The sequence below is a fragment of the Hypomesus nipponensis genome, chromosome 1 (genome assembly GCF_054491055.1).
Source record: "Hypomesus nipponensis isolate SF chromosome 1, ASM5449105v1, whole genome shotgun sequence".
Taxonomy (NCBI): domain Eukaryota; kingdom Metazoa; phylum Chordata; class Actinopteri; order Osmeriformes; family Osmeridae; genus Hypomesus; species Hypomesus nipponensis.
The window spans coordinates 19,751,083-19,775,396 of NC_140361.1; the positions used below are offsets into that span (position 1 = coordinate 19,751,083).

The 24,314-nt window shown below is 41.5% G+C and overlaps 1 protein-coding gene across 2 annotated transcripts in view; it reads right to left on the reverse strand.

The window, feature by feature from the left end:
* Nucleotides 1–11,791: 11,791 nt before the first annotated feature.
* Nucleotides 11,792–24,314, reverse strand: part of abcb7 (ATP-binding cassette, sub-family B (MDR/TAP), member 7) — a 90,660-nt gene continuing 78,137 nt past the window's right edge. Inside the window, exons 15-16 of one of the 2 annotated variants that reach the window (XM_084697403.1) lie at nucleotides 14,874–14,981; nucleotides 11,792–13,776 (exon numbers count right to left, since the gene is read on the reverse strand). In XM_084697403.1, coding sequence (XP_084553529.1) covers nucleotides 13,552–13,776; nucleotides 14,874–14,981 — 333 coding nt within the window. In that variant the 3' untranslated portion in view covers nucleotides 11,792–13,551. The remainder of the gene's footprint in view (nucleotides 13,777–14,873; nucleotides 14,982–24,314) is intronic. The other variant, XM_084697405.1, reaches the window with a different exon arrangement.

Here is a 24,314-nt window from a genome sequence, read left to right on the forward strand (position 1 = left end):
AGTTACATAATGCAATAACATTAAACACACAAAAATTGTATTTGGTCTGCTCATCTTTATTACATTGACATTATTGTTTGTTTGTAGTTTATTTAGCAGGGACAAAGCAGTGCACATTATTACAAACATGACATGGCAAGGCCATGACACAACTTGCAGATGTGAATACATAAAAGGTTTGTAACTAGATAGCTAATTTGCAACCTCAGTCCCTGATCAGGCTACCTATTTTAATCAAATATATAAGTCATCTAAAATATACAATTATACAATTAAACAATATATAGGCCTACAGTATACAATTATACAAATATATGCTATCTTAAAACATACTTCCTATAACATTGAAACCTTGTGCAGAAAGAAGAAACAATATGATGGGCGTGACCTATATATGCTGTGTGTGCATGTATGTGTGTTATCTATTGTGTGTTGTCATGATTACATTTTTGGTTTTCCTTCAGCCAGTGTTTCAGTTGTCTGTTAAATGTTTTAAACTCAGTTTGTGTTTTTATTATAGTTGGTAAATTGTTCCACATTTGAGTTCCAATAACTGAGAAACTCGACTGGCCAAAATAAGTTTTGCGCACCTCTGCTATGCAGTTGCTGTTCACTGCTCCTCTGGATGGAGACTGCTTACTCATTCCAAGGCCTATTGACAATGTGATTACAACAGTTAAATTATGTGTGTATGAACTGTATTTAAGAAAGGACATTGAGGACCTGATCAGTTCCCAAACTGTCTCTATCTCCACCAAAACAATTTGTGTGTTGCCTGAGGCGTTCCAACTGTTCGTCACTTGAAATTGGTTTAGGGGAACCACAACTCTTTGTAGCCAGTCAAAGGCAAGTGCAGCCGCCCCCTGGTCAGCCACCCCCTGGAACTGGCTGCTCCAAATATACCTTGGATACCAGTGTGATGTTGCAACTCTTGTGTCAGACAACCTTGCACAAAAATTTGATATGGTGACATGTATCTGGCAGTCCTCAGGTCACGTTTTATACGAGGCAGGTAAACGAAGAGCCCAAAGATGCCTCTAGTTGTTGGCAATAATGATTCCTTAATTTTCTATACAGATATTTAAACAAGGAGTGGTAGACATCCATTTCAAGTCTTATTGTCAGGTACACAGAACACCACAAAGTCAGACTGGGCACTGACATTTTTGTGACAAGACAATGCAAAGCAACTTGGCATAACATAATAAGTACTTAGATTACATCCATGATAAGCAAAATATATATATATAGGAGACATAAATTATAAACCTCCTAAATATACAAAATAGTATACAATATATTAGACCTCTAATACAGATAATGACCTATACTAACCTTACACCTATACTAACCTAAGACAAGTGGGGTACAGTTAGTGCAATATTGCTGATAGTGCAACCAGTAGCTGAAAGTGACAGTGTGTAAAGTGACTAGTGAGAAATGCATCAATGTTAAGTGGCTAGTGAGAACTGTCCATGTAAATGTTCATTCAGAAGCCTGCTGGCCCTTGGATAGAAACTATAGTCCAGAAGGCAGCGGGGTAGAGACTGAAAGATGGGTGGTAGCAGTCTTCTAGAATCTTGCCAGCTTTCCTGAGGCATCGTGTGTGGTAAGTCTCTGGTAGGGCTGGGAGCTTCCTGTCAATGATAAACTCAGCAGACCTGACCACACTACTTAGGACCTTACGTTTTTTTTGTCACGCCTCTCCAGACATTACCCCACAGTCTTTCAATGCGTTGATTATGAGTGCTCCCTCGGGTTGATCCTCGGAAGACATCCATGAAGAGACAAATGGCGTTGTTTTCCCCTCCATAGTCACATCTGACTCTGGATGGGACACCAAACTGGGCGACTGCTTCCGAAAACAGGTCCATTACAATGTCACTTCTGTTGTTGTTAGAAGCCTTCAGGGGCCCGTTCGCCGTAAGGGTTGAAGCTAAGTTAATCATTTGTCCCTTTAACCTGTTAACATTAGCGAGCTAACTTAGAACCGCAAATATTGGTTCGTCGACGGCTGATCCGCATCCAAATCATAAGGTTAATTTCAATCAGGCTAAACTTATCAGGGCAAGTGCACGAGCACGTCCTACTTCAAAAGGCAGGAAAGGTCGATCACCAAAACCGTGATTTTCTAACGGTATGATGGCGGAAAAGACGAAAGAGAGCGGTGATATTCTCGCCATCTGAGCAAACTATTATAATAAGTCTCTACGAAGACAATAAGCATATTATCTTTCAAACACCGCCACCGTTGTCAGAGCAAGACAGGCATCTTGGCAAAAAAATTGCCGATAAACTAAATGCATATTTTGGTAAAATGTAGGCCTATAGGCTCATCTTTAGTGCCTTATTACCCCAATCAATCAGATCACATTTCTTTAAATGTGCCTGCTGGCAGTAGGCTTAATGGAAATTAATCTCCGAATGAGATCTTGCTAGCGAAAATAATGATATCAACTCTTTCAGAATAAGTATAAAAACAAGGCCAAAAGTATCTAATTGATACAAATTCATAGACACTTATGAGGATATATGTAGGGTGATATCAGGTAAAATGGGCCACTTTTTGGTAAATCCTTGGGACAACAATACAATACCATATATGCCTTTTCCATGTGTTTTTATGATTACTGTTTTTGATATTTTTTTGTTGAAATGATGTAATAAAATATAATTATTTAGGCCCTACAGTTCTTGAAACATCAGCTGTGCCAACTTTTTTTGCATGAGCAGTTTCAGGTAAAATGGACCAGCTGTTTAGGTAAAATGGGCCAGTGAAACTGCAAAGGGAAATAGTAATTTATCATAAATTTTATTTTTAAAACACAGTTGCTTATACAGCCCCATAACATTTAAACAGCATTAAACAAACATATTCATATGTGCCATAATAAAATGATCCTGAAGCCCAGACTCGTCACAGTTCCATATATATGTGACGGTGTGCCCTCAATACCCAGCTCAACCAAAAGGCTCTCATACTGGTTAAACCACTGGCTAACCACCTCTTTGTTGAGTCCAGCAGCCCGTGCTGCAGACAGGACCTCTGGCTTGCGCATCCCAAGCTCTGGGTTGTGCTTTAGAAAGTTCTTAAACCAGTAATGTCCGGCCCTCCCTGCTGTCTTGAAGAAACCAGATATGTTGTTCTTGGCTGCAAAATCAAAGGCCACTTGCTGGACATCACGTTTTGTGAAGGGAAACCCCCCATGCGCCAATGTGTTAAGGGTGGCAGCAAGCTCCCTTTCCGCCTCGAGTGGAAAGTAGGGCTTCTGCCCTGAAACATGTTCACTGTCACCTTTCCACTGATGCGTTTTTGCAGTGTGGATCATGGCACACCCCATGCTCTTGATAAGAGGTGCACACTCACTGTAATTCCTTTCTTCTCTCCCTCCATGTATTCATCTAAGGCCCCCTTCATCCTCTCCTTTCCACAGATTGTGATTGTTTAGCCTTCCTTTCCATCCCTGTTTTATCTTTGTATCTTTTCCTCTCTGGTCCTTGCTCGTCCTCTCTTTTCTCTCCCTTTCCTTCTCCCTCTCTCCTCTCCTCTCGCTTCCTTCTCGTTCGCCATACTCACTGTACATAAAATATCTACTACCATTATTACTGTTGGGAGGGTCATGGTGTGACACACACACCCTCACACTCCAACACATGTGTATGTGTGCATTTTAGCTGAAACCATGTTGCCCATTTTACCTCAGTGGGTTAAGGTAAATTAGGCCACCAAGAAAAACATAACTTTTTCAAAAAATATGTTCATATACCAAACTAACAACATTATTTCTGATTGATGCCATCAAGACAGATATTATGCATAGTTTTTTATGTGCCTGTTTTTGTTTTTATAGATGTATCATCCTTATAATAGTTTAGTTAGATTTGGTATGCCAGGCTACTTACCATGCAGCTTTGTGGTGCAGTCTTGTTTGAATTATTGGCCCGTCCACCATAGCAACCATAAAGCAATCAAATCCCCCGTTACTTGTCAGGGCTGGGACCCTCAAACCTTAAATGGCCCACTTTACCTGATATCACACTATATATGTGTATATGCATGTAGGCCTATGTGTAAATCCCTCTTTGATTTCATTGACTGGGACATGGCCAGGGAATATGATGAATTGATTCATCAGCTGGTTAAGCGCCAAGTACACTTTTCTTACGGCAACGCATGCTGTGGCTTTGCCAATGTTTTCTGCATCGCTTATACTGTATACAAATTTACCTGACACGAAAAACCTCAAGGCTATGCAGAGAGTCTGAAGCACAGTAAAAGTTTCAAGTAGCTTTGTTGTCAATTTCTTCACATGTCAAGATATAAAATGGAATCTATATGACGTTTTCCACTCTCCCACAGTGAAACATAAAAAGCACAGGCACAACAGCTAAGACATTTCTTAAGACATTGCGTTACATATTCACATACAGCAGCATAAGCTCATAAAGCACAAAACTTTGTGTGATATTTGCAATGTAGCCTACGGCCCGAGAAGGTCTTGCAAATAATCCTTGTCGGCTGAATCGATATCGCTCAAACAAGAACTCATCCGTGTGAAATAAAGGATCTTGGCGATCGCGAAGAACTCTATTGGTAATGGTATGGAAAGCTAATCGAACTAGAATATATCTCCTTGGTCAGCTGGGTCTCTCAAAAAGGGAGCTGCCAATTATTTTCCGGGGATGTGGCAAGCTTATCCAGCTACACTTACGTTAGCCTGCTCTCGAGCAGGTTAGTGCTAATTGATATGTTACTATAGTGATTTATCTAAACGTGCTTCCACGAACCAAAAAGAGGGGCGTGTTTCATCTTAGCCTGAAAATTAGCTCGCTAAACTGCTTAGCGAGCTACGACAAATACCCCCCAGGAAAACCACCAGTCGGCTGTACCCATCGATTCCTCCATGGATTACAATCCTCCACCTAAGAGATGAATGAAGGGAAAACAAAAGATTTCACTTGCACATCTTATTTTATAAATAACAAAAAAATATGAATGGCTTAAATGCAGCTAAAATGATTTGTATACATTTCTGTGCAACATGTTGGGCGTTTAACAGTAAGAAAAGTCCAACCTCTATTCCATTCATGTGAAGCTGAAAATCTTATTTTAAATTCAAAACTCATAAAATAATCAGCTTGTCATTGGCTAGGGACACAGTTAAGGGAAATTAACAAATCACAGTAAAACAAGCCACTTACTTAAAGAGCTTGTGGTTGCAATCAAGATGCCACAGCAAATTTGACCCTGCCGCTCGATGTGTTCTCCTTCAAAGCCTGTGGGACATACTCCGAATAGCAGCACCTTCAGATCAAGTGCATCATCTGGTCTGTGTAGCGACCTCTAAAATATAAAATTGTACTGTCTATGGAAGACAATGTATATATATTAGGACTAAGATTTTTTTACATTCATCCCTAGTAGTAACTTTAAATAAATTGTGTGTTTAACCTTTGTCCCAAAGCTGACAAAAAACGAATACTCATATCACACAGTCGGAGCACTGTTAGATAATCAGCGTCAGATCCCTTGGGTACCCAGCATGCAGTGCGGCATGTCCAAAAACGCAAAGACTTGTGGAAAATAGTTTGGTTACAACAGCCTTGCGAGGGATTTCAGTTGTTGTGTTCGTTCAATTAGATGTTTGTAATGTTATTGTTGGTTAGTTAATATAATCTTGTTGGTCACCCTGATTGTGTATGTTGTGTAGTTTAATCGGACCAGAGAGTCGGCTGCTAAACCTTCACAGGCTATTCTTGCAAGGAGCTGAATATGAACGCTGCCCTAGCCCAGTTGCGCACATGACTTTAGTTAGTTGTGCATTGACTGAGAGTTTGGAATTGTTTTTGGCCAAACATGAAGTTGTTTTGCTCTCTTGTTGTCCAAGTCTCGATCTTCTGCAGTGTACATGTTTATAATATTTAGCCATTTTGCGGAGGAACCCGCATCGCTGCTTGCAGCTATATTGAAAGATTAGTTTTGGCATGAAAAAGTATTATGCTGAAACTTTACAACCACCAAAGTATGAGTGAAAAAAGAAATGAGTGTGCTATGCCCCATGTATGGTCGAGGGGATTCAAACATTCAATAGCCTACCAAATAGGCAAAGGAATGCACCAGATATCTGGCCAAAGGTGCTGCTCAGGCAATGCAACATAGCGGCATGGAGATTAAATCTGATCACATTATCTGGGCCATTAATAATATGCGCTTCTTGCTCAGGTTTATTTAATGGTACTCTGTTCCTTGCTCCACTAATTTACAACTCCGTTCAAACATGCTCTGTCTAATGCTGGGTACACACCACAAGATAATCGGTTCTTTAATAATCGGATTTTGGGCCGATTTCCCCCTTCCGACAATCCTAGGTAATGTCCCGACAAGCCTAGTTTATGTCCTGATTATCTACAGATTATTTTAGCAGATTTTCCCTTGATCTGAGGTGTGTTAAGAGTGGCCGAACTTGCTCGGAAGAACGTCGGAGCCGCTCCGAAATCATGTGTGAGGGGAACCCCGAGGACAAACACCACACACTATAGGATCAAAAAGGTTACACTTAGGATTTTTCCTCATGTTTGTGGTCTCTCACATTTTAAAAAGATTAAATATTTTTACCAGCATAACACAGGTCTCTATCCTCAGGGTTTTTCCTGGGTCAAAATGGGTCTTCGGTGCTCAAAAAAAAAGAAGAAAAATTTATATATATATATATCCTTTTTTTTCTAATCAATGTATTTATTCCCAGGTGTTTTACATCCCCCCCCCCCCCACACACACACACATATGTTTGTCCTATTTCCCCTAAAGCAATAGCTTAGGGTACTTAAATACACCTTACACTCATAAAGTATGTTCTAAATGGCATAAATGCTGCCAATTAATAATTGACATAACAACGTATTGTAAAAGGTCAGGAGCCTAGCCTATTGATTAAGGTAGGCCACTCTGAAGCATGTACACTGCTTGCTTCATTTGATCTTGTTTGGCCAAGCATTCTGTAGCAAATATGAACAATAAACCCACTTTTCATTCATTAAAACTACTTCAGCATAATATTGTACCTAAACTACAAACCTGAGCAAGGGCAGCAATCGTTATTAGCTAGCAGGGGGAAGAATAAAAACAACAATCACCAGTTAACTTGATTTAAATTTGTAAGAACTATAGACTTATACAATAACAGGCTTAAATGAACTTAGTTATACGACTTACAGTTCTCAAGGACGCACATATGCAATCTCAACTGCGGTGTGAAGCGCGTGTCCGTGCAATTCTCCAACATGCACTAACAATCACTGCTGATAGAGGGCCTAAAATTTTGTACAGCCTGATTTCTGATACCGTGGCGGCAGAAATGTAGCCATGGAAGAAACACTGCACTATATATTATCATTCTAGGTTAAGAATACCAATGGAGGCTGCGTTGGAAATCGTAAATCAAACTTTTGTCAGCATTTTGAGTGGACATTTAATTGGCATTTGTACAGATGTATTCTTGCACGTCGGACTGGCCCTCGCAGCGGAACGACAGTTTAGTGGCCACTCTGTCCATTCGCGCACCTCACAGTTGCGTATTGATCAGACAAGAAGACACGCTTATCAAATCGATTACTATTGCTCAAAACAGAACGAGGGTTTGGCTGTAGCCTACTTGAAACATACTATTGAGAACATATTCGCTGACATGCATTGCACTCGTGATTTCTAACATTTTGTACAGCCTGGTTTCTGATACTGTGGCGGCAGAAATGTTGCCATAGAGAAAACACTGCACTATATATTATCATTCCAGGTTAAGAACACCAATGGAGGCTGCGTTTGAAATCGTAAATCAAACTTTTGCCAGGATTTTGAGTGGAAATTTCATTTGCATTTGTACAGGTGTATTCGTGCACGTCGGGGTGGACCTTGCAGCGGAACGACAGTTTAGTGGCCACTGTCGATTCTCACCTCACAGTTGCGTGCTGATCAGACAAGAAGACACGCTTATCAACTCGATTACTATTGATCAAAAGCCTGGTTCGGCTGTAGCCTACTTGAAACATACTCAGTTGAGAACATATTCGCTGACATGCATTGCTTGCGTTTTTATTTTCTTCAATGCAGACTTTTTTTGCCTTTGGCGCTCGGGATTTGTCATTGGCGCTCGGGAAAACAGCTTTGGCGCGCGCCAACATTTTCTCTATGCAGGAAAAACCCTGCATGGCTGAATTTCGGGAAAGAGACTTCAGATACAGTATTAGGGGACCACTAAGGCCTATATAAAAGCATCCAAAAACAGCATGTCATGTCACCTTTAAGGATCACAATGACTCTTGCTTAGAGACTCGTTGCTCATCTCTGACAGTGACGAGTCAGCCTACAGAGAGGAGGTTGACACCCTGACATCATGGTGTCAGGACAATAACCTCTCTCTTAACATCAGCAAGACAAAAGAGATGATTGTGGACTATAGGAGGCGGCAGGAGGAGGAACATGCACCCCTATTCATCAATGGATCGGAAGTGGAGAAGGTCAGCTGCTTCAAGTTCCTCGGGGTGAACATAAGCAATGACCTCACCTGGTCTGTTCACACGGACAAGGTGGTCAAAGCGGCCCGTAAGCGTCTCTTCTTCCTGAGGAGACTGAAGTTTAGTATGGACTCAGTCATCCTCACTAACTTTTACAGATGCAGTATAGAGAGCATTCTGACTGGTTGTATTACAGTGTGGTATGGGAGCTGCACAGACCAGGGCCGCAAGGCCCTACGAAATGTGGTCCGTTCTGCTGAGTTCATCATCGGCAGGAAGCTCCCAGCCCTACAGGACATCTACCACACACGTTGCCTAAGGAAAGCTGGCAGGATTCTAAGAGACTGTTCCCACCCATCCTTCAGTCTCTTTACCCCGTTGCCTTCTGGCAGGCTTTACCGCAGCATCCGATCGCGCACACGCAGACTGGACAACAGCTTCGACCCAAGGGCCATCAGGCTTCTGAATGGACACTGATATGGACATTGATTACTGCACACTAGTCACTTATACACTGTCACTTTCAGCTACTGGTTGCTCAATCAGTAACTTTGCACACTGTACCTCGCCAATAGGCTCCTGTATGGTCATTGACATAGTCACTGATCTGCAAATTTGCACTATTGTACTGTACTCCACTTAGGTTAGAATAGGTTATAGGGTTGAAACAGGTTTTTCATGCATTTAGGGTTAGTATAGTGTACTATTTATTGTTATCTATAATTTAGGAAGTTTTAGTATTAGGGTTAGTATAGTCGATATTTATTGCTATCTGTATATTTAGGAAGTTTCACTTATTTAAGCTCAGCATTGATGTAAATTGTGTTCCGTGTACTTATATGTTATGCCAGGTGCTTGCATTGTCTTGTCTTAAGAATTTCAGTGCCCAGTCTAACCTTGTGTTGTTCTGTGTATCTGACAAATAAAACACTTGAAACACTCTTGTTGGTTAGTGGTAACTGATTTAAATTGTTTTACTCGCTGCTAAATATTTTATTTAAATTGTATTTTGTACTGCACTTGCACTTATAGCGATTCATGTTGTTTAATTGTAACTTGCTTAACTACATGCTCTTATGGTTCTTCCCTTTGGCACTTATTTTGGTTGTTCACAATATGTGCTTCATGTTTTGGCTACCCGCAATGTTTTGGGGCTATCTTGTTGTTATTATCAGCGACCTATGCACTTTGTAAAGCTCTCTCTGTAGTCACTTTGGATAAAAGCGTCTGCTAAATGAATAAATGTAAATGTAAGCGGCAGGATAAGTCTGTGAGAATTAGGAGCTTGCGCACTGTGGAGCAATTCAATTTACTTCAATCATATTTTGAAATATCAAGGTGAAATTGAAGCAAATAAGGTTTGAAAAAGCATCAGTCAAAATTATATGTGATTTAATGACACAAAGATATTGAGGCAATGTGGACATTTACATAAATGTAATTTTGTATTGCATTTCTTATTCCATTTGACCCTATATAAAGACATGTATTCTACACATATGTAACACATTTGTATCTTTGGATTAGGGCTGTGAAATGATTAAAACATTTAATCAAATTAATCACAGGTTTCTGTGGATTAATCATGATTAATTACATATTACCGATTTTCCGAATTTTTGTCATAAGTGTGCGTCTTTGATTTTGCGGTACCTTGATGCTCGAGTCACCCGTTGCCACTCGCAAAACTTTGGTGAACTCCTCGTCCTCAACAATATCAATCTGTCTACAGCTTTTTGCAATACATTTGGCAACTGTGCTGGTCACCTTGTCACAGGCAGACTAATGCTGGGGACACACTATAGAGGGTTTTCACCGACATCACGCTCTGGGCGGTACCCCGGATGCACGGCCATTGTGGAGGCACTCGGTGTAAAAAACTGAACGGAGTACAATGGAGTATTATGCGCTTTGGATACATTAAGGGAATGTAGCCATGTCCAAACAACCGAAAAGCTCATCAAAACGCGTCCAAGATGCAAAAGCATATAGGGAAGGACTTGGACCACAAGAAAATGCGCCATATTTTAGAAATAACAATTTATTGGCGGTGCAGATCCCTACGAGTTAGCGTTAGCTCCCTCTTGGATCCATGATGACCCGGTGATTCTTCCTTCAGTTGCATATCCCGATATAGTCACCTACCTGCTTTTCTCGCCGAGCCCATACACAGCGGAAGACCTTAAATCCTTCAAAGGTTTGGAGAACTATAACCAGATGGTGTGTGGATGGGTGAGGGAGACGCAGTACCAAGTTATCAACGACCGTTGTGTTGTGAAGGCCAAGTAAGTAATGCAATAACGTCTTTAACCAACCTAACTTTAACTGTATGATATCATTGCGATACTCAAGGTGTAGCCAAGTGACTCTCAATCGTGTTTCTTCCCGCAGAGTGTGCATATCACTTTTTGGTTTTATTGGGTGTTCCATCTTAGTTTTTTTGGAACACGAACTTCGCATCCAGAAGTTGCAGATTGGGTGGAATTGTGGTTATATTACGTTAACTGCGTTAAACAAAAAAAACTAATTAATCCTGTAATTTAATCATAACGCGTTAAAGCGTTATTTTTCACAGCCCTACTTTGGATCTATGGTTCATAAGGAGTAAGGTTTTAAGAGTTGTACCAAATTTGGACAGTACAGCAAAATCTATCATGGCGGACCTTATGGGTCCTTGAGGCTTTTTTGTTTCCCATGGGAAATAAGGCATGTATACCAATTTCCAGGCATTTTGGAGTAATGGGGCACTGTGGAAATTACGTAGACTTTGGGCTTGGGCCAAATTTGAAAAAATCGGGTTGAGGACTTTTTGAGCCCTTTCATGGAGAAGAAGAAAAATAAGAATACTAACAAAAATAGGTTCCGTCCTACCGGAAGAACCCTAATGATAACAGGAATACTAACAAAAACTAGCTTCGCTGCTTAGTCCCTAGATATTTTGACGCCTGTGACAAAACTGAATTCATGTCCCCTAAATACTTTCTTGAATGATTGATTTGAAAATGTTCTTAAGCTTAAGTTATCCTACGCCTAAAACATGATAATGTATGTTTTATCCAATGAGAGTGTAGCGGGGTTTGCTTGAGAAGAATAGAAATACTTAATTTATAATAAAGTATCTTGGGGGTTAGGGTTTGCCACCACCTCAGAATATGTTTAAAGGGGCTGAGGAAATCTTGGTTAATAGCCTATATATGTAATAATCAGTCTAATCCAAAGGATTGAATTTGTTCTAAGTGTAGAGACAATCGTAACATTAGTGAACACGCACACGTCAACATATCTTTTACAATGAATGTATTAAAGTAAGGTAAACATGGATAGAACAAGTTATATTATGAATTTGATACGAGATTGGTTTCAATGAACATAATGAAATGGACTAACTTACAGAAAGACACATTTTACAGTCAATGATTACATCCTTACAAATCATATACAGAGCTCATGCAAATGCCATGTAAGGGAGGAAAAAGCATTAGCCATAGTTACGTTCAATCAGGGTGGATCAATGAGGTTGAGGGCGGTTCACGTTCGAGGCCCATTTGAAGAATCTGAAGTCTGCATGATCTGTCAGGTCGCAATTAGAATTGCGTTTTGGGCACTAAGTCTGTAGAAATGTTCAGGTAGTGTTGCCCAGGCACTAATCTTGTTGAATCCCAAGAGAAGCTTGGCAATGTCCTTTGGAACACCAATCCTGATGGCGTTCACGCCATGGTTGGTTTTGCAGAGATTGATTGTCCTCTCAAGAGTTTTATACAGTTCAGAGTTAGGAGGAGGACCTGTGAAGTTGATTGGGGGAAGCTGGGTTCTCAACTCCCAGTTTCCTTCACACCTACCAAAAGTGTGAACTGATCTCTGGCTGGTTCATTATGTTCAAATATTGTTCTGAACATCTTGGTACAGTTACAAAATATAGTTGAATGTTTGTTTTTATTATGTTAGCTTTGTGTAGATACCAAGGATGACTTGGTTATCTTTCAGGTAGGAGTAGCTACTGGAATCAAGATTTCAGTAAACACAACATTTAAAAAAGTAATAAACATAACACAAACATCCCTCTCATAATTCTCCACTTTGTACTCTTGTGGTAAAAGTGAAGTCTTGAAGAACTTTCCTCAAAAGTTCTGATCAAGGTATGTTGTTTGTTCAAATTGCCACCACAAACAAAGCGCACAAATGGTTGCTGGAGACGTGTCATCTCAAGCAGGCCCTTTGACGCTTGCAAGCTAGCAGGAGGGTCGTGCCCCCCCCCCCCCTTAAATACTTATATAGGGGTGATAGATAATGACATGTCCATTATGACATGAGTGAAGAGGCTGCTGACTTGCTTGATCAAAACATTTCAGGACTTTTTTTTCTTGATTTAAAAATACTTTCAGTTAATTTACGTCAGCAGAGCTGTGCACATTACTTGAAGCCACATTCTGAATCATCAAATCATAGTTTATTTAGGACGCTTGATAGACACAGATTTACTCAGATAATGCATGACATCTACATTTTCTGAGGCATTTCAAACTTGATAAAGAGTAAGAATATACAAAAACAGCAGCCTACAGCTCCCAATTACTTGGACAGAATAATTTAGTCAAGAAGACAAAACCTATGAACATAAGTAACTAATATGTCAACCTCAAGGCATGTAGAATATTTCATTTCACAAGAATGTGCATACAAACGCAGTAAGTTTCCAGAGAGGATGGAACACATGTTTAGAAGTAACAACCCCTTACTGTTGATTAAGAAACCCACCGGCACATCTATGTCATATATACATGATCTCTAATTATTTTCTTGGTCTGGAAGGATTTGCTAAGTCTCATTCTCTCCATTCATGTGGACACCGTCCAATGACAGACTGCTTGCTCCTGAGCTTCCTCTTTGGGGCCAATGGGCTTCTCTGGAGGAGTAAGTCAGGTGGTGGGGATAGGATCACAATGCAGGATCTGGCAGGGGTGAGTCAAAGGGAGACACCCCCCTCCTCTTGTGGAGGACCTGCTGTCCTTGTAAGGTGTCCTTGACAGCTGGTACCTACTCTCAGCAAGAACAGTTCCCACAGCCTTTGACACTGTTGAGGATCTCCTCCTGAAGTTTTTTCCTCTCTTGCTCTTTCTGAGAGAGGTGTTTGGGTAGAAGCCCGATGGGGGCGCTGCTGTCATTGTTGCTAAGGATCTTACTATTCTGGGTGTTCCACAGGTCTGCGTAGAGACTTCCAGGGGTGGCCAAGAGAGACACGTGGTCCCCACGTTCTGCAATCTTACCCTGGGGAAACAAATGTGAGGAGGGAGAGAGTGAGAGCAAGTTAGAGAGAAAGAGAAAGAAAATGAAGGGAGACAATTAAGATGGAGAGAGAATATTATCATAGAGCTTAGTAGAGTCTGACTTCCCCAGCATGTCTGTTGTCATTAAAAGTCTCAGTCACTGCATTTACATGGATTCAATTTACTGGTTTATTTGGACTGAAATAGAATGATCCGTTTCTTGTAAACACCTTGTTCGAATAATTGCGGTCCGACAACGATCCGATCGACACTCCGAGATAACGATCCAAGTCGGTTGATAAATTGGACATTGCATGCTTGTAAACGGTGAATTGGACTATGAACTGGACTCGGTCTTTGCGCATGCTTGAGATCCCGCCGCCCTCCCTCCCTATTGTCATCATGCACAAAATGTAGAGGGACGTAGCTTCACCTTGCTCTCCGTTCGCCGTCTTTCTCGAAATGTTGATGTTGCTGTTGGTAGTGGTTAAGAGGTCAAGCGGAAAGGGCTGTATCACCACTAGTTGTAATGAAAACAGCGCCACGTATCGTAATGGGATATGACATGCTTTCGGCCAATGATTCGGTTTATTCACTGCCATATATATCCGGATAATAGCAGTTGCCCCAAAAATTTGCATTATCTGAATAAAGCTAGATTCAAATTGATACCATCATGTAAACGCAGTGAGTGATGAGTTTGTGCAAAGCAGGATAAAGGTTGGGAGGCCAGCATGGTGTGCTCATCACCACTTCCGTTGTTAAAACACACGTTTATTTGGGACTCCAATTAAACAGCATTTCTACACTGCATCAGTATAACTGGCATAATAATTGCCTTTTTAAATAACTACCACATGACAATTGTTGCTTGTCATATCAGACAATATGGGTTTATGGATCTTGTTAAGTCATTTGAGTAGTTACATTATTCAGCTTTGGTTGTTTGATACAGGCTACAGTCATCACTCAAGTATAAAATAATAATTACAATGTAATTTCAAGGCCCTTTTACATTTTGAGCACTTCCCTGGACTTACTGGTTAAGATTAGGGTCAACCACAAAATACAGAAAACTTTACCAGGTCAAATCCTTACCTGATTCAGTACTATGATCTCATCTGCATCGACAATTGTGGACAGCCTATGGGCTATAAAGATGGATGTCCTGTCCATAACCATCTCCTTCATGGCAGTCAGAATGTTCTACAACCACAAACACAAATAAGGGTTAAACCAACATTACTAGAATCAGGGCTCAAGTGTCACGCATTGAGCGTGACAGTCACTCATTTCGGTCTTTTGTCACGCCCTTCCGCCACACACCGTATTTCTCACGCAGAAAAAAAATATTTATAATATATTTAATATTCCGCAGCACCCAACCAAAATTCCTCTGGCCGCGCCACTCTCACTATGGAACCACCGGCAGTCAAGCACGTCTCCCCTGGAGTTCTAGGTCGAGCTTGCCACTATCAGCCAATCAAAAAAAAGAAAGGGTCTATACAATAGGTAATCGGAAAATAGCACCATTGTATCTGGGTAAGACTCAATGCAACAACCAATTGGAAAAAAAGCATTTCCTGTAATTTTTTGTGATTCTGCTACGTCTTCCGAAAGTTTTGTTCACCTACAAAGCAAACCGCTGGAGCTCGAGCATCACTTTGAGCACAGTCATGATCTCCTGTTTTAATGTTACAACAAATTCACAACTTGTTTGACACAAACAATGACAACTTGACTGCTGTTAGAAAATGTTTCCCAGATAATTAGCATCCATTTTACACGAGTCTCTTAACCAACAGTTTTACAGCCTGTTCACTGACAACACCTGCTCAGAACAAGTCATTCATAGATGTAGCCGGTGTGTATCGGTGAAACTCAGTCCTCAGGTAATTAACAGGCCACTCGCGTCAACTAATTGCTAGCTTTTCGATGGCGTAGTTGGTAGTGGTGGCGCTTAGGATGTCAGAGGTGGCAGGTTCGAACCCACTGCTGTACGAACACAGCTCCGATACTATTGACTTTTAAATACTGTCATATTTTATAATTATATCCTGGCCATGGATGCATTAATCATTGCTGCCTTTCCAAGATGTTGGTAAAAAGCTATTAATTATTTTTGACCCCCTGACGGGGAGGGGAGAGAATGTCACTCTTGCCCGTCTTCAAAACTTTAGAGTCCTGTTTTGTAATGGCGCTAAATCATGCTAAGCCCCCATCAACCACTTCAAACAGGTCAACATTCTTTTGTCAATGTATGGGGTATTGTGTGTTGATGAGTCCATCAATCTATCCACATCAGTTTGATCCCCATTTCTTAAGAGTCTGAAGGAGGCCAGAGCACAAGTAGCATACGAGGATAAGACATTTATAGGTTATGCAGCAATCAGCCATAACATTATGACCACTGACTGGCAATGTTCCCTCTAATTTCTTTCCACACTGAGCAAATAGAAATCTGTCTGAGCACAAACATCAGTACTCTGAGCAAAGTTTGCAAAGAACCCCGCTAGTTTAGCTGCATTCAGAATTGTATGCAGATATGAAGATTTTCATAATTCCACTCTCTAAATTGGACATATGTATGTCTTTCTTCAGTGTGTCAAAGCAATGCCGCATTTGTAGGAATCTGTAAAAATCTTGCTGTTCAAGACCATATTCTTCCCTCATAGTCCAGAAGTTCTTAAGTGACCCCTTTCATATCAGAGCACAGTAAGCGGAGACTCCATTTTTTGCCCACGTCTTAAATCTTTCATCACTTAAATTAGGGGGAAATCACTATCAAAGGAGCACCATTTTAATAGTTTAGCAGTTTTTTGTATGTTGCACAATTTCTGAGTTTGCTTCCAAATTTTAAGAGATACACCAATTAATGGATTTGCCATGTCCAATAGATGTAGTGTATCATCTGAAATAATTGCTTGAAAAGGGATCCTTAACATTGCCATTTCAAGGTCCTTCCACCTGGCGGAGTATCCAGGATTACACCAACATATGAGAGGCCTTAGTTGAACTGCATAGTAATATTCTAACAGGCATGGAAGCCCCATTCCTCCATATTACTTTTAAGCTGCAATGTTTTATATTTAATCCTAGGCTTTTTGCCATTCCATATGTACCTGGATATGAGCTTGTCCCATTCTGTAAATTGCTGAGTTGTCACCACAGATAACGTTTGAAAGATGTAAAGCAACCTTGGCAAGATTTTAACTGATTCAACTCTTGAACTTGAATTGAGGAATGGAATGACTTGCCATCTTCTTACATCTGTCTTTATTTAGGAGGTCAGGGCCCAAAATTGATATTAAACAAGGTTGTTAGGTCTTTTGGTATGTACAAACCTAAGTATTTTATTGAGTCTGCATCCCATTTTGGTTGGTATCGTTGAGCAATATACCTAGTGGGCTCATAGTTGAAGGTGATGATCTGTGTTTTATATATGTTAAGCCTATAGCCAGACATCTGACCATATTCCTCCATACAACGCACCAAATTAGGTAAGGATAGTGTGGGTTGTTCTAAGTAGACCAAAATGTAATCGGCAAACAATGCCAGCTTATGTTCCTCTCCAAAACCTGAAATCCATTTAATATTAAGATTTTGGCGGATCCATTGACTTAGGGGCTCAATAAAGATGACAAATAAGAGGGGGGAAACGGCACATCCCTGCCTGCATCCTCGCTGAAAGTAAAAAGAATCTGTGAAGTCTCCACTCACTTTTATTCTAGCTGTTGGGTTGTTATATAATGTTTGAATGATTTTTATGAACTGTTCATGAAATCCAATAGCATATAGGAGTCTATATAGGAATTTCCAGCTGACTATCAAAAGCTTTTTGGGCATCTGGGCTGATCAGGGCTGATTCTGTGTTATTTTCTGAGATGTGTCGTATTATGTGAAGTGTTCTTCTAATGTTGTCCTGTGTTTGTCTCTGCTTTATAAAGCCAGTCTGGTCCAGATGGATAATATCTGGCAAACATTTTTCCAGCCTCAGAATAGATGTAAATATTATTATTATATTCAACATTCAATACACTTACAGATCTTAAATCATCACATTCCTGCATGTTTTGGCCTTCCTTAGGAATGAGAGAAATCCCTGCCTCCCTCCATGAAGGGGACATTTCTTGTTTTTTAATCATCCAGGTATAGATCTCCAACAGTAAGGGCACTAATGTATGCCTCAGAGCCTTATACCATTCACAGGTAAAACCATCTGAGCCAGGAGAGCTACCAGTCTTAAGTCTTGTAAAAGCCAAGGTAATTTCTTCTGCAGTCACCTGAGCTCTAAGAATATTATTCTGAGCATCAGTGATTGTTGGCAATTGTATTGATTGTAAAAAAGTGTCTCTTTTTGTATCATTGTCTAACTGTTCTTGAGAGTATAGTTTTTGGTAGAAAACAGCAGGCATTATAAAAAATGTTCCTGCTGACATTCAATCACCTTAGTCCCAGGGTTCTTTATTTTATAGTGTACGGTCTGCCTGTTTTTTCCTTAGCCTAGAAAGTAGCCTAGCAGGCGTGCAGATCCTTCCTCAACCTGATTAATACGGTCCTTTACATGGGCAGTGTTGCTAACTTAGTGACTTAGAGAGACTGACTTGTAACCTTATGCTCATGAGTTCAAATCCCCATTCAGCCTGTTGTTGGCCAAACATGAAGTAGTTTTGCTCTTTTGTTGTCCAACAGTGTACATGTTTATAATATTTTGCGGAGGAACCCGCATCGCTGCTTGCAGCTATATTTTTTTATATATCCATATCTGAATAATCAAATTCCCCAGAGTTGTCCTTGTTTCTTGCCTCTCAAACCATTCAAAATAGCCTTGTTGCAATTTAGTGACACTCAATTGTATATTTTGTCATCAGCAGCTCTCCTCCGGCTCTACAGTTAGCATAGATACTATTGCTCACAGCAGCCTTACAGATATGCAAATAAGGTGATGACGTAACTAAGCAACTTTTAGGACAACCAATAGCTACTTTCCTTACTGAGGAGTTAGCAACACTGCGCATGGGTTAAACGTTCTCAAATTTTCTCGACTGAATGTTCAAGGGAGGTTATTACGGATGTCATTGTCGTCATCTTTTCATTGTTTTCATTGATGATTTTAGCTCAGCTAATATTGCTACAGTCACGTTATCATCCTCACTCTATGCAGGGTGTGGGTTAGCTGTGTTAGCATTAGCTTCTTTAGGGAGAAAGAAGTTCAACTTTGCATTGTTCTTCACGTCGCTAGGCTTTGCTTTCTCTCTTCCAGCTCTGCTCTGGTGACTCATCTTGACATTTAAATGTAAAATTGCCCTTTTCTTGGGCGCCTGCAAAGGTAATGTTGCTGATTTTTGTTGCTAGTCAAACCTTGAGCAGAGCGCCAGGGTTGTCATTTTGTTAAAAGCTTGCATAGGCTTTACTGCATTTGACCGATCAACTGAACATTTATAGTTTTTATAAAATGATAATTTAAAAAAACATTTTTTTTTGTGTGCGGTCTGAAAAACTAGTGCGCGGGTCCTTCAACTGGTCTGCGTGGCCGCGCAGGCGCGCAGCTTAGAGGGAACATTGATGACAGGTGATGTTAATTACACTACTTATCTTGTTATCATGGCACTGTAAGGGTGGTTGTCAACCTGCCCCCACCTCTCATATGCCAAAGTCTGGAGTTTATGGACGGACTGTAACGTTCTTGGCATTGCTAGTCATATGTTAGTAAGTCAAGATTTGGTCTGATTGGTTGTCCTTGTGTATAAAGGGAAATGTTCTGTGGAATCTTCATCTCCTGACACCTTCTCCTCAGCTCTGGCTTGTCCTTGTACTAATTCTCTTTGCTCACCTCTTGCGGTCTCTGATTTACAATTTTTTGCCCCCCTAAAACTTTGTTCATATTTGGACTACATAGACAACCTAGGTGTCAAACATTAGGGTTAGTTTAGGGTTGGTTTAGCAGCTCATTAACTTCTGGGAGATGGCTAGGCTAACTGCTTTACTGCAAGGCAGCTGCAGAAACGCCACAAGCAAAGAGGCCTGGGTAATAACTATTTGCTCATTTTACTTTGTGATATGACACACAATTGTAATGTGTAATGTACAATATTTATAAGCAAATATTATTAAGGAAGTACATCAACTTTCCGAAACAGTAGTCTACTATTTCACTTAAGCATTAGTATCATGACATTAGCCTCTGTTGCCCGGGCAACACATACTACAGTGGTCTATGATGCATCTGTTTTCAATCATTAAAATTCCTCACAAATACATTTTCGTTGAAGGATTTATTTTGACTTTAGATTACAAGTAAACAATTTGTGGGTGAAATTATAATTCCCTGTGGTTTCAAACAGGTGTAGCTCACTGCAACACTGTAGCCTAGTCTAGTAGCTACCAAAAACATCTCCACAGCTGTTTACAGTACTAGTAGGAAGTCAAATGGCGGCACATGTTCGGCACTACCCTTACTTAAATCAAAAGTCTTTCAATAGGTGAAACTATCTGACTAGTGACTACTAACCTGAAATCCATTGCCACAGCCTAAACTTTGTCAATCTGTTCATGAAAATAATTCATTTCAGCCTAGACCGTACAACGGAAGTAACGTTAAATCGCATTCAACCAACGCAATCGCTACCAAGACTACCAAGAAGGTCTAGTAGTAATAGACCTTTTACACAACTTCCGTACTTTGTTACCGGAAATACGCAATCGTCGTAGAAATCTTCTTCCCTTGTCCAGGGCAACAGCGGTAAACCAATAGCGCAAGCAACGAGCAAGAGTTATTGTAGTGTACCGGGCTGTTCTTGTTATTGCCAAAAGCAGCCACATCTGTCATTTCATTACTTCCTTGTTTATGGTGAAGTTCGACGAAAATGCATTCAGGCTATACGGTCAAACTACAATTAAAAAGGGGAGCACTTAGCGTAAGGGGTCCCATTATCGTCCACCTAGCTCTCCACGCTCGTTAGAAATGTTTCCAAGATGTCGTTATAATACAAATTAAAAACGTTATGTCACAGCATTGTACTTTAATATGTAGATACACACCCAATCACTTTCAAAGGAGAAATGTCAGTTTGACGCTGAGGAAGGCAGATGCTACACATACGGTTACACATACCCTTCGAGCAGCTGAGAGGAAATGGCGCAAGTCCAAAGACGGTCTGGACCTTGATAAGTATCACTCCCTCCTTAAATCCTTCTTTTTTCACATAACTGGGGCTGAAACCCTCTACTTTCTTAACAAAATTAACTCTCTTGCTTCAAATCCCCACAAACTTTTCTCTACCTTCTCCACCCTTCTTAACCCACCTCCCCCACCCCCTCCCTCCACCCTGACAGCAGATCCTGCTCTCCAGACTTTCTGAGATGGGCATCACTGGCACTGCACTCCAGTGGATCTCATCCTACCTGTCGGGAAGATCCTACCAGGTCTCCTGGGGAGGCAAACTGTCAGGCCCTCGCCAGCTCTCCACGGGTATCCCACAGGGCTCCGTCTTTGGACCCCTCCTCTTCTCGCTGTACACCACCTCACTTGGACCAATCATCACCTCCCATGGCTTCTCCTACCAATGCTACGCTGACGAAACGCAGCTGTACCTGTCGTTCCCCCCGACCGATCCGGAATCTCAGCTAGGATTGAGGCCTGTCTCGCAGACAACTCCGCCTGGATGACTGAGCACCACCTCCCGCTGAACCTCGCCAAAACAGAACTTCTCATCCTCCCGGCCAAACCCTCCATCTCCCACGACCTCTCAATCACCCTGGGATCTGCGACGGTGACCCCCTCATCCTCTGCCAGGAACCTTGGGGTTACCATGGATGACAAGCTCTCCCTCACGGCCCACGTTGCTGCGGTCTCCCAGTCGTGTAGATTCACCCTCTACAACCTCCGGAAGATCAGGAGATACCTGTCTGAGCACTCCACCCAGCTGCTTGTCCAAGCACTTGTCCTCTCCAAGTTGGACTACTGCAACTCGCTGCTCGCCGGTCTCCCAGCATGTGCAACCCGCCCTCTTCAGAGGATTCAGAACGCAGCGGCCCGCCTGGTCAACAATCTACCCAGACGCTCCTACGTTACCCCGCTCCTCATCTCCCTCCACTGGCTACCCATAACGGCCCGCATCAGATTCAAGACCCTGGTACTGACCTTCCGAGCAGTGAACGGGACTGCACCCGACTACATCAAGTCTCTCCTGCAGCCTGACACCCCCACCCGCCACCTACGGTCTTCTCCAGCCAACCGCCTGGTGGTCCCACCGCTCAAGACCGTCCGGTCCCAACACAAGCTCTTCTCCTGCCTGGCCCCCCAGTGGTGGAATCAACTCCCCACCTCCATCAGAGACACAGACTGTCTCTCCACTTTCAAGAGAAGGCTCAATACGCACTTGTTCCGGGAGCACAACGGTACTTAGGAATGGTTTGCTGAACCCACTGCTAGTTTCCTCAAGGATCACAATGACTCCTGCTTAGACTGTTGCTCTTGTTGGTTAGTGGTAGCTGATTTAAACTGTCGTATTCTATTTTAGTTAATCCTATTTTTATTTTATTTTACTGTTGCTTGCTTTCCTACAGGTACACTTACACTTAAAAGATTCATGTTGTTTAATTGTAACTTGCTTAACTACATGCTCTTATGGTTCTTCCCTTAGGCACTTATTTTTTGGTTGTTCACAATGTGTGCTTCTTGTTTTTGGCTACCCGCAATGCTTTGGGGCTATCTTGTTGTTATTATCAGTGACTTATGCACTTTGTAAAGCTCTTTCTTGGAAGTCGCTTTGGATAAAAGCATCTGCTAAATGTATAAATGTAATGTCATGTACATTTATACTGACACGCAAACACACGCACATCAACAGACATTACCAGAGAAAATGTTTAACTGATGACGTTAGCATTCGGCTAACATTATTGTCTCTACACACAAGAAGTTCACTTGGACAACCATACAGAACTAATTGATACCATAATGCAGGGGTGGGGAACGTCCGGCCGGAAGTCATTTTGTCCGGCCCGCCATGGTACTTCAGGTGCCATATTATTAAGTGCATTATTCGTTGGTCACGGACGAGCAGCAGCACTATTATATATATGTGGAGGAGGACCGTGAAGGCGCGCAGCGTTGCGTAGCAACGTTCGACGCCTTCAAGGTGTTTGCTGAAGGCGTGGAATGATCCACTCTGACTGGAGCGGGTCTGTCTGGGTCTCACAAAAATATCGACTACAAAAAAAGAAAAGTTGATACAGAATGTCGATCTTTCCAAGAGAAATGGACAAATTTTTTTTTTTTGTGGAAGTCAAAGGCAAACCTGTGTGCCTAGTTTGTGGCGATGCATTAGCAGTAATGAAAAAAGCTTATCTGGAGCGTCATTGCAGCTCAAAACATGCTAAACTCAACGAATTGGGAGGCCAATTGCGTCTGGATAAAATAAATGCTCTTCAGCGGAGTTTGGAATCACAAAAAGCCACTTTCAGTAAGCCTCGTTGTGACAGAGACAACGTAATCAAGACCAGTTAAGTAGTGAGCGAGCTAATCGCAAAGAAACTCAGGCCTCATGTTGAGGGAGAGTTTGTGAAAGAGTGTATGGTTTCTGCTGCGGAGTTGTTAGCACCAGACAAAGTCAAATTTTCAGGATGTTAGTTTGTCTCGGAGAACCGTGTCAGATCGGATTACTGACTTAGCACAAGATATTGAAAAAACACTGAAGGATTCTGCAGGAGATTTTCTATTTTTATCTCTGGCTTGTGATGAGACAATGGACATAACAAATACTGCTCAACTGGCCGTTTTTGTTCGCGGGATAACTGCCGAGTTTGACACGCAAGAGGAATTGCTTTCACTGGAAGCCATGCATGGCACTACAAGAGGTGAGGACTTGTTCGAGAGACTTGTTTTATCAATGAAAAAACTTGAGCTAACATTTGAAAAGTTAAGTGATCTTACTACAGATGGAGCTCCAGCCATGGTTGGCTCACAAAAGGGATAAGTTGCATTTGTCAAGAAAGAACTGAATCGTCTCAGTCTTGAGAATGATTTAATTATATGCCACTGCATCATACACCAGGAAAGTCTCAGTGCACAGTCGTTGCGGCTCAACAATATGATGTCAACCGTAGTGTCGTGCATAAAGTTTATCAAAGCCAGAGGGCTTAACAGCCGCCAGTTTAAGGAGTTACTGACTGATCTTGACTGAGTACGGTGATCTTGTTTATCACTGTGAAGTGCGATGGCTGAGCCGCGGTAAGATGCTCAGGAGGTTTTACGAACTGCAGGATGAAGTCAAGCAATTCATGGAGATTAAGGGAAAACTTGTCATGGAACTCAATGATTGCAAGTGGCTGTGTGATGTAGCATTCATGGTGGACATTACCAAGTACCTCTCAGAGCTGAACATCAAGCTTCAGGGCCCCAACCAGCTTCTCAGGTCACTGCTTTCAAACGTGAAATCATATGAAGCTAAATTAAGGCTGTGGAAACACGGTGCATTTCCCCACTCTGGAAGTACAAAAGCCTTCTACAACACTAGAATATGCTGGTGAATGTGC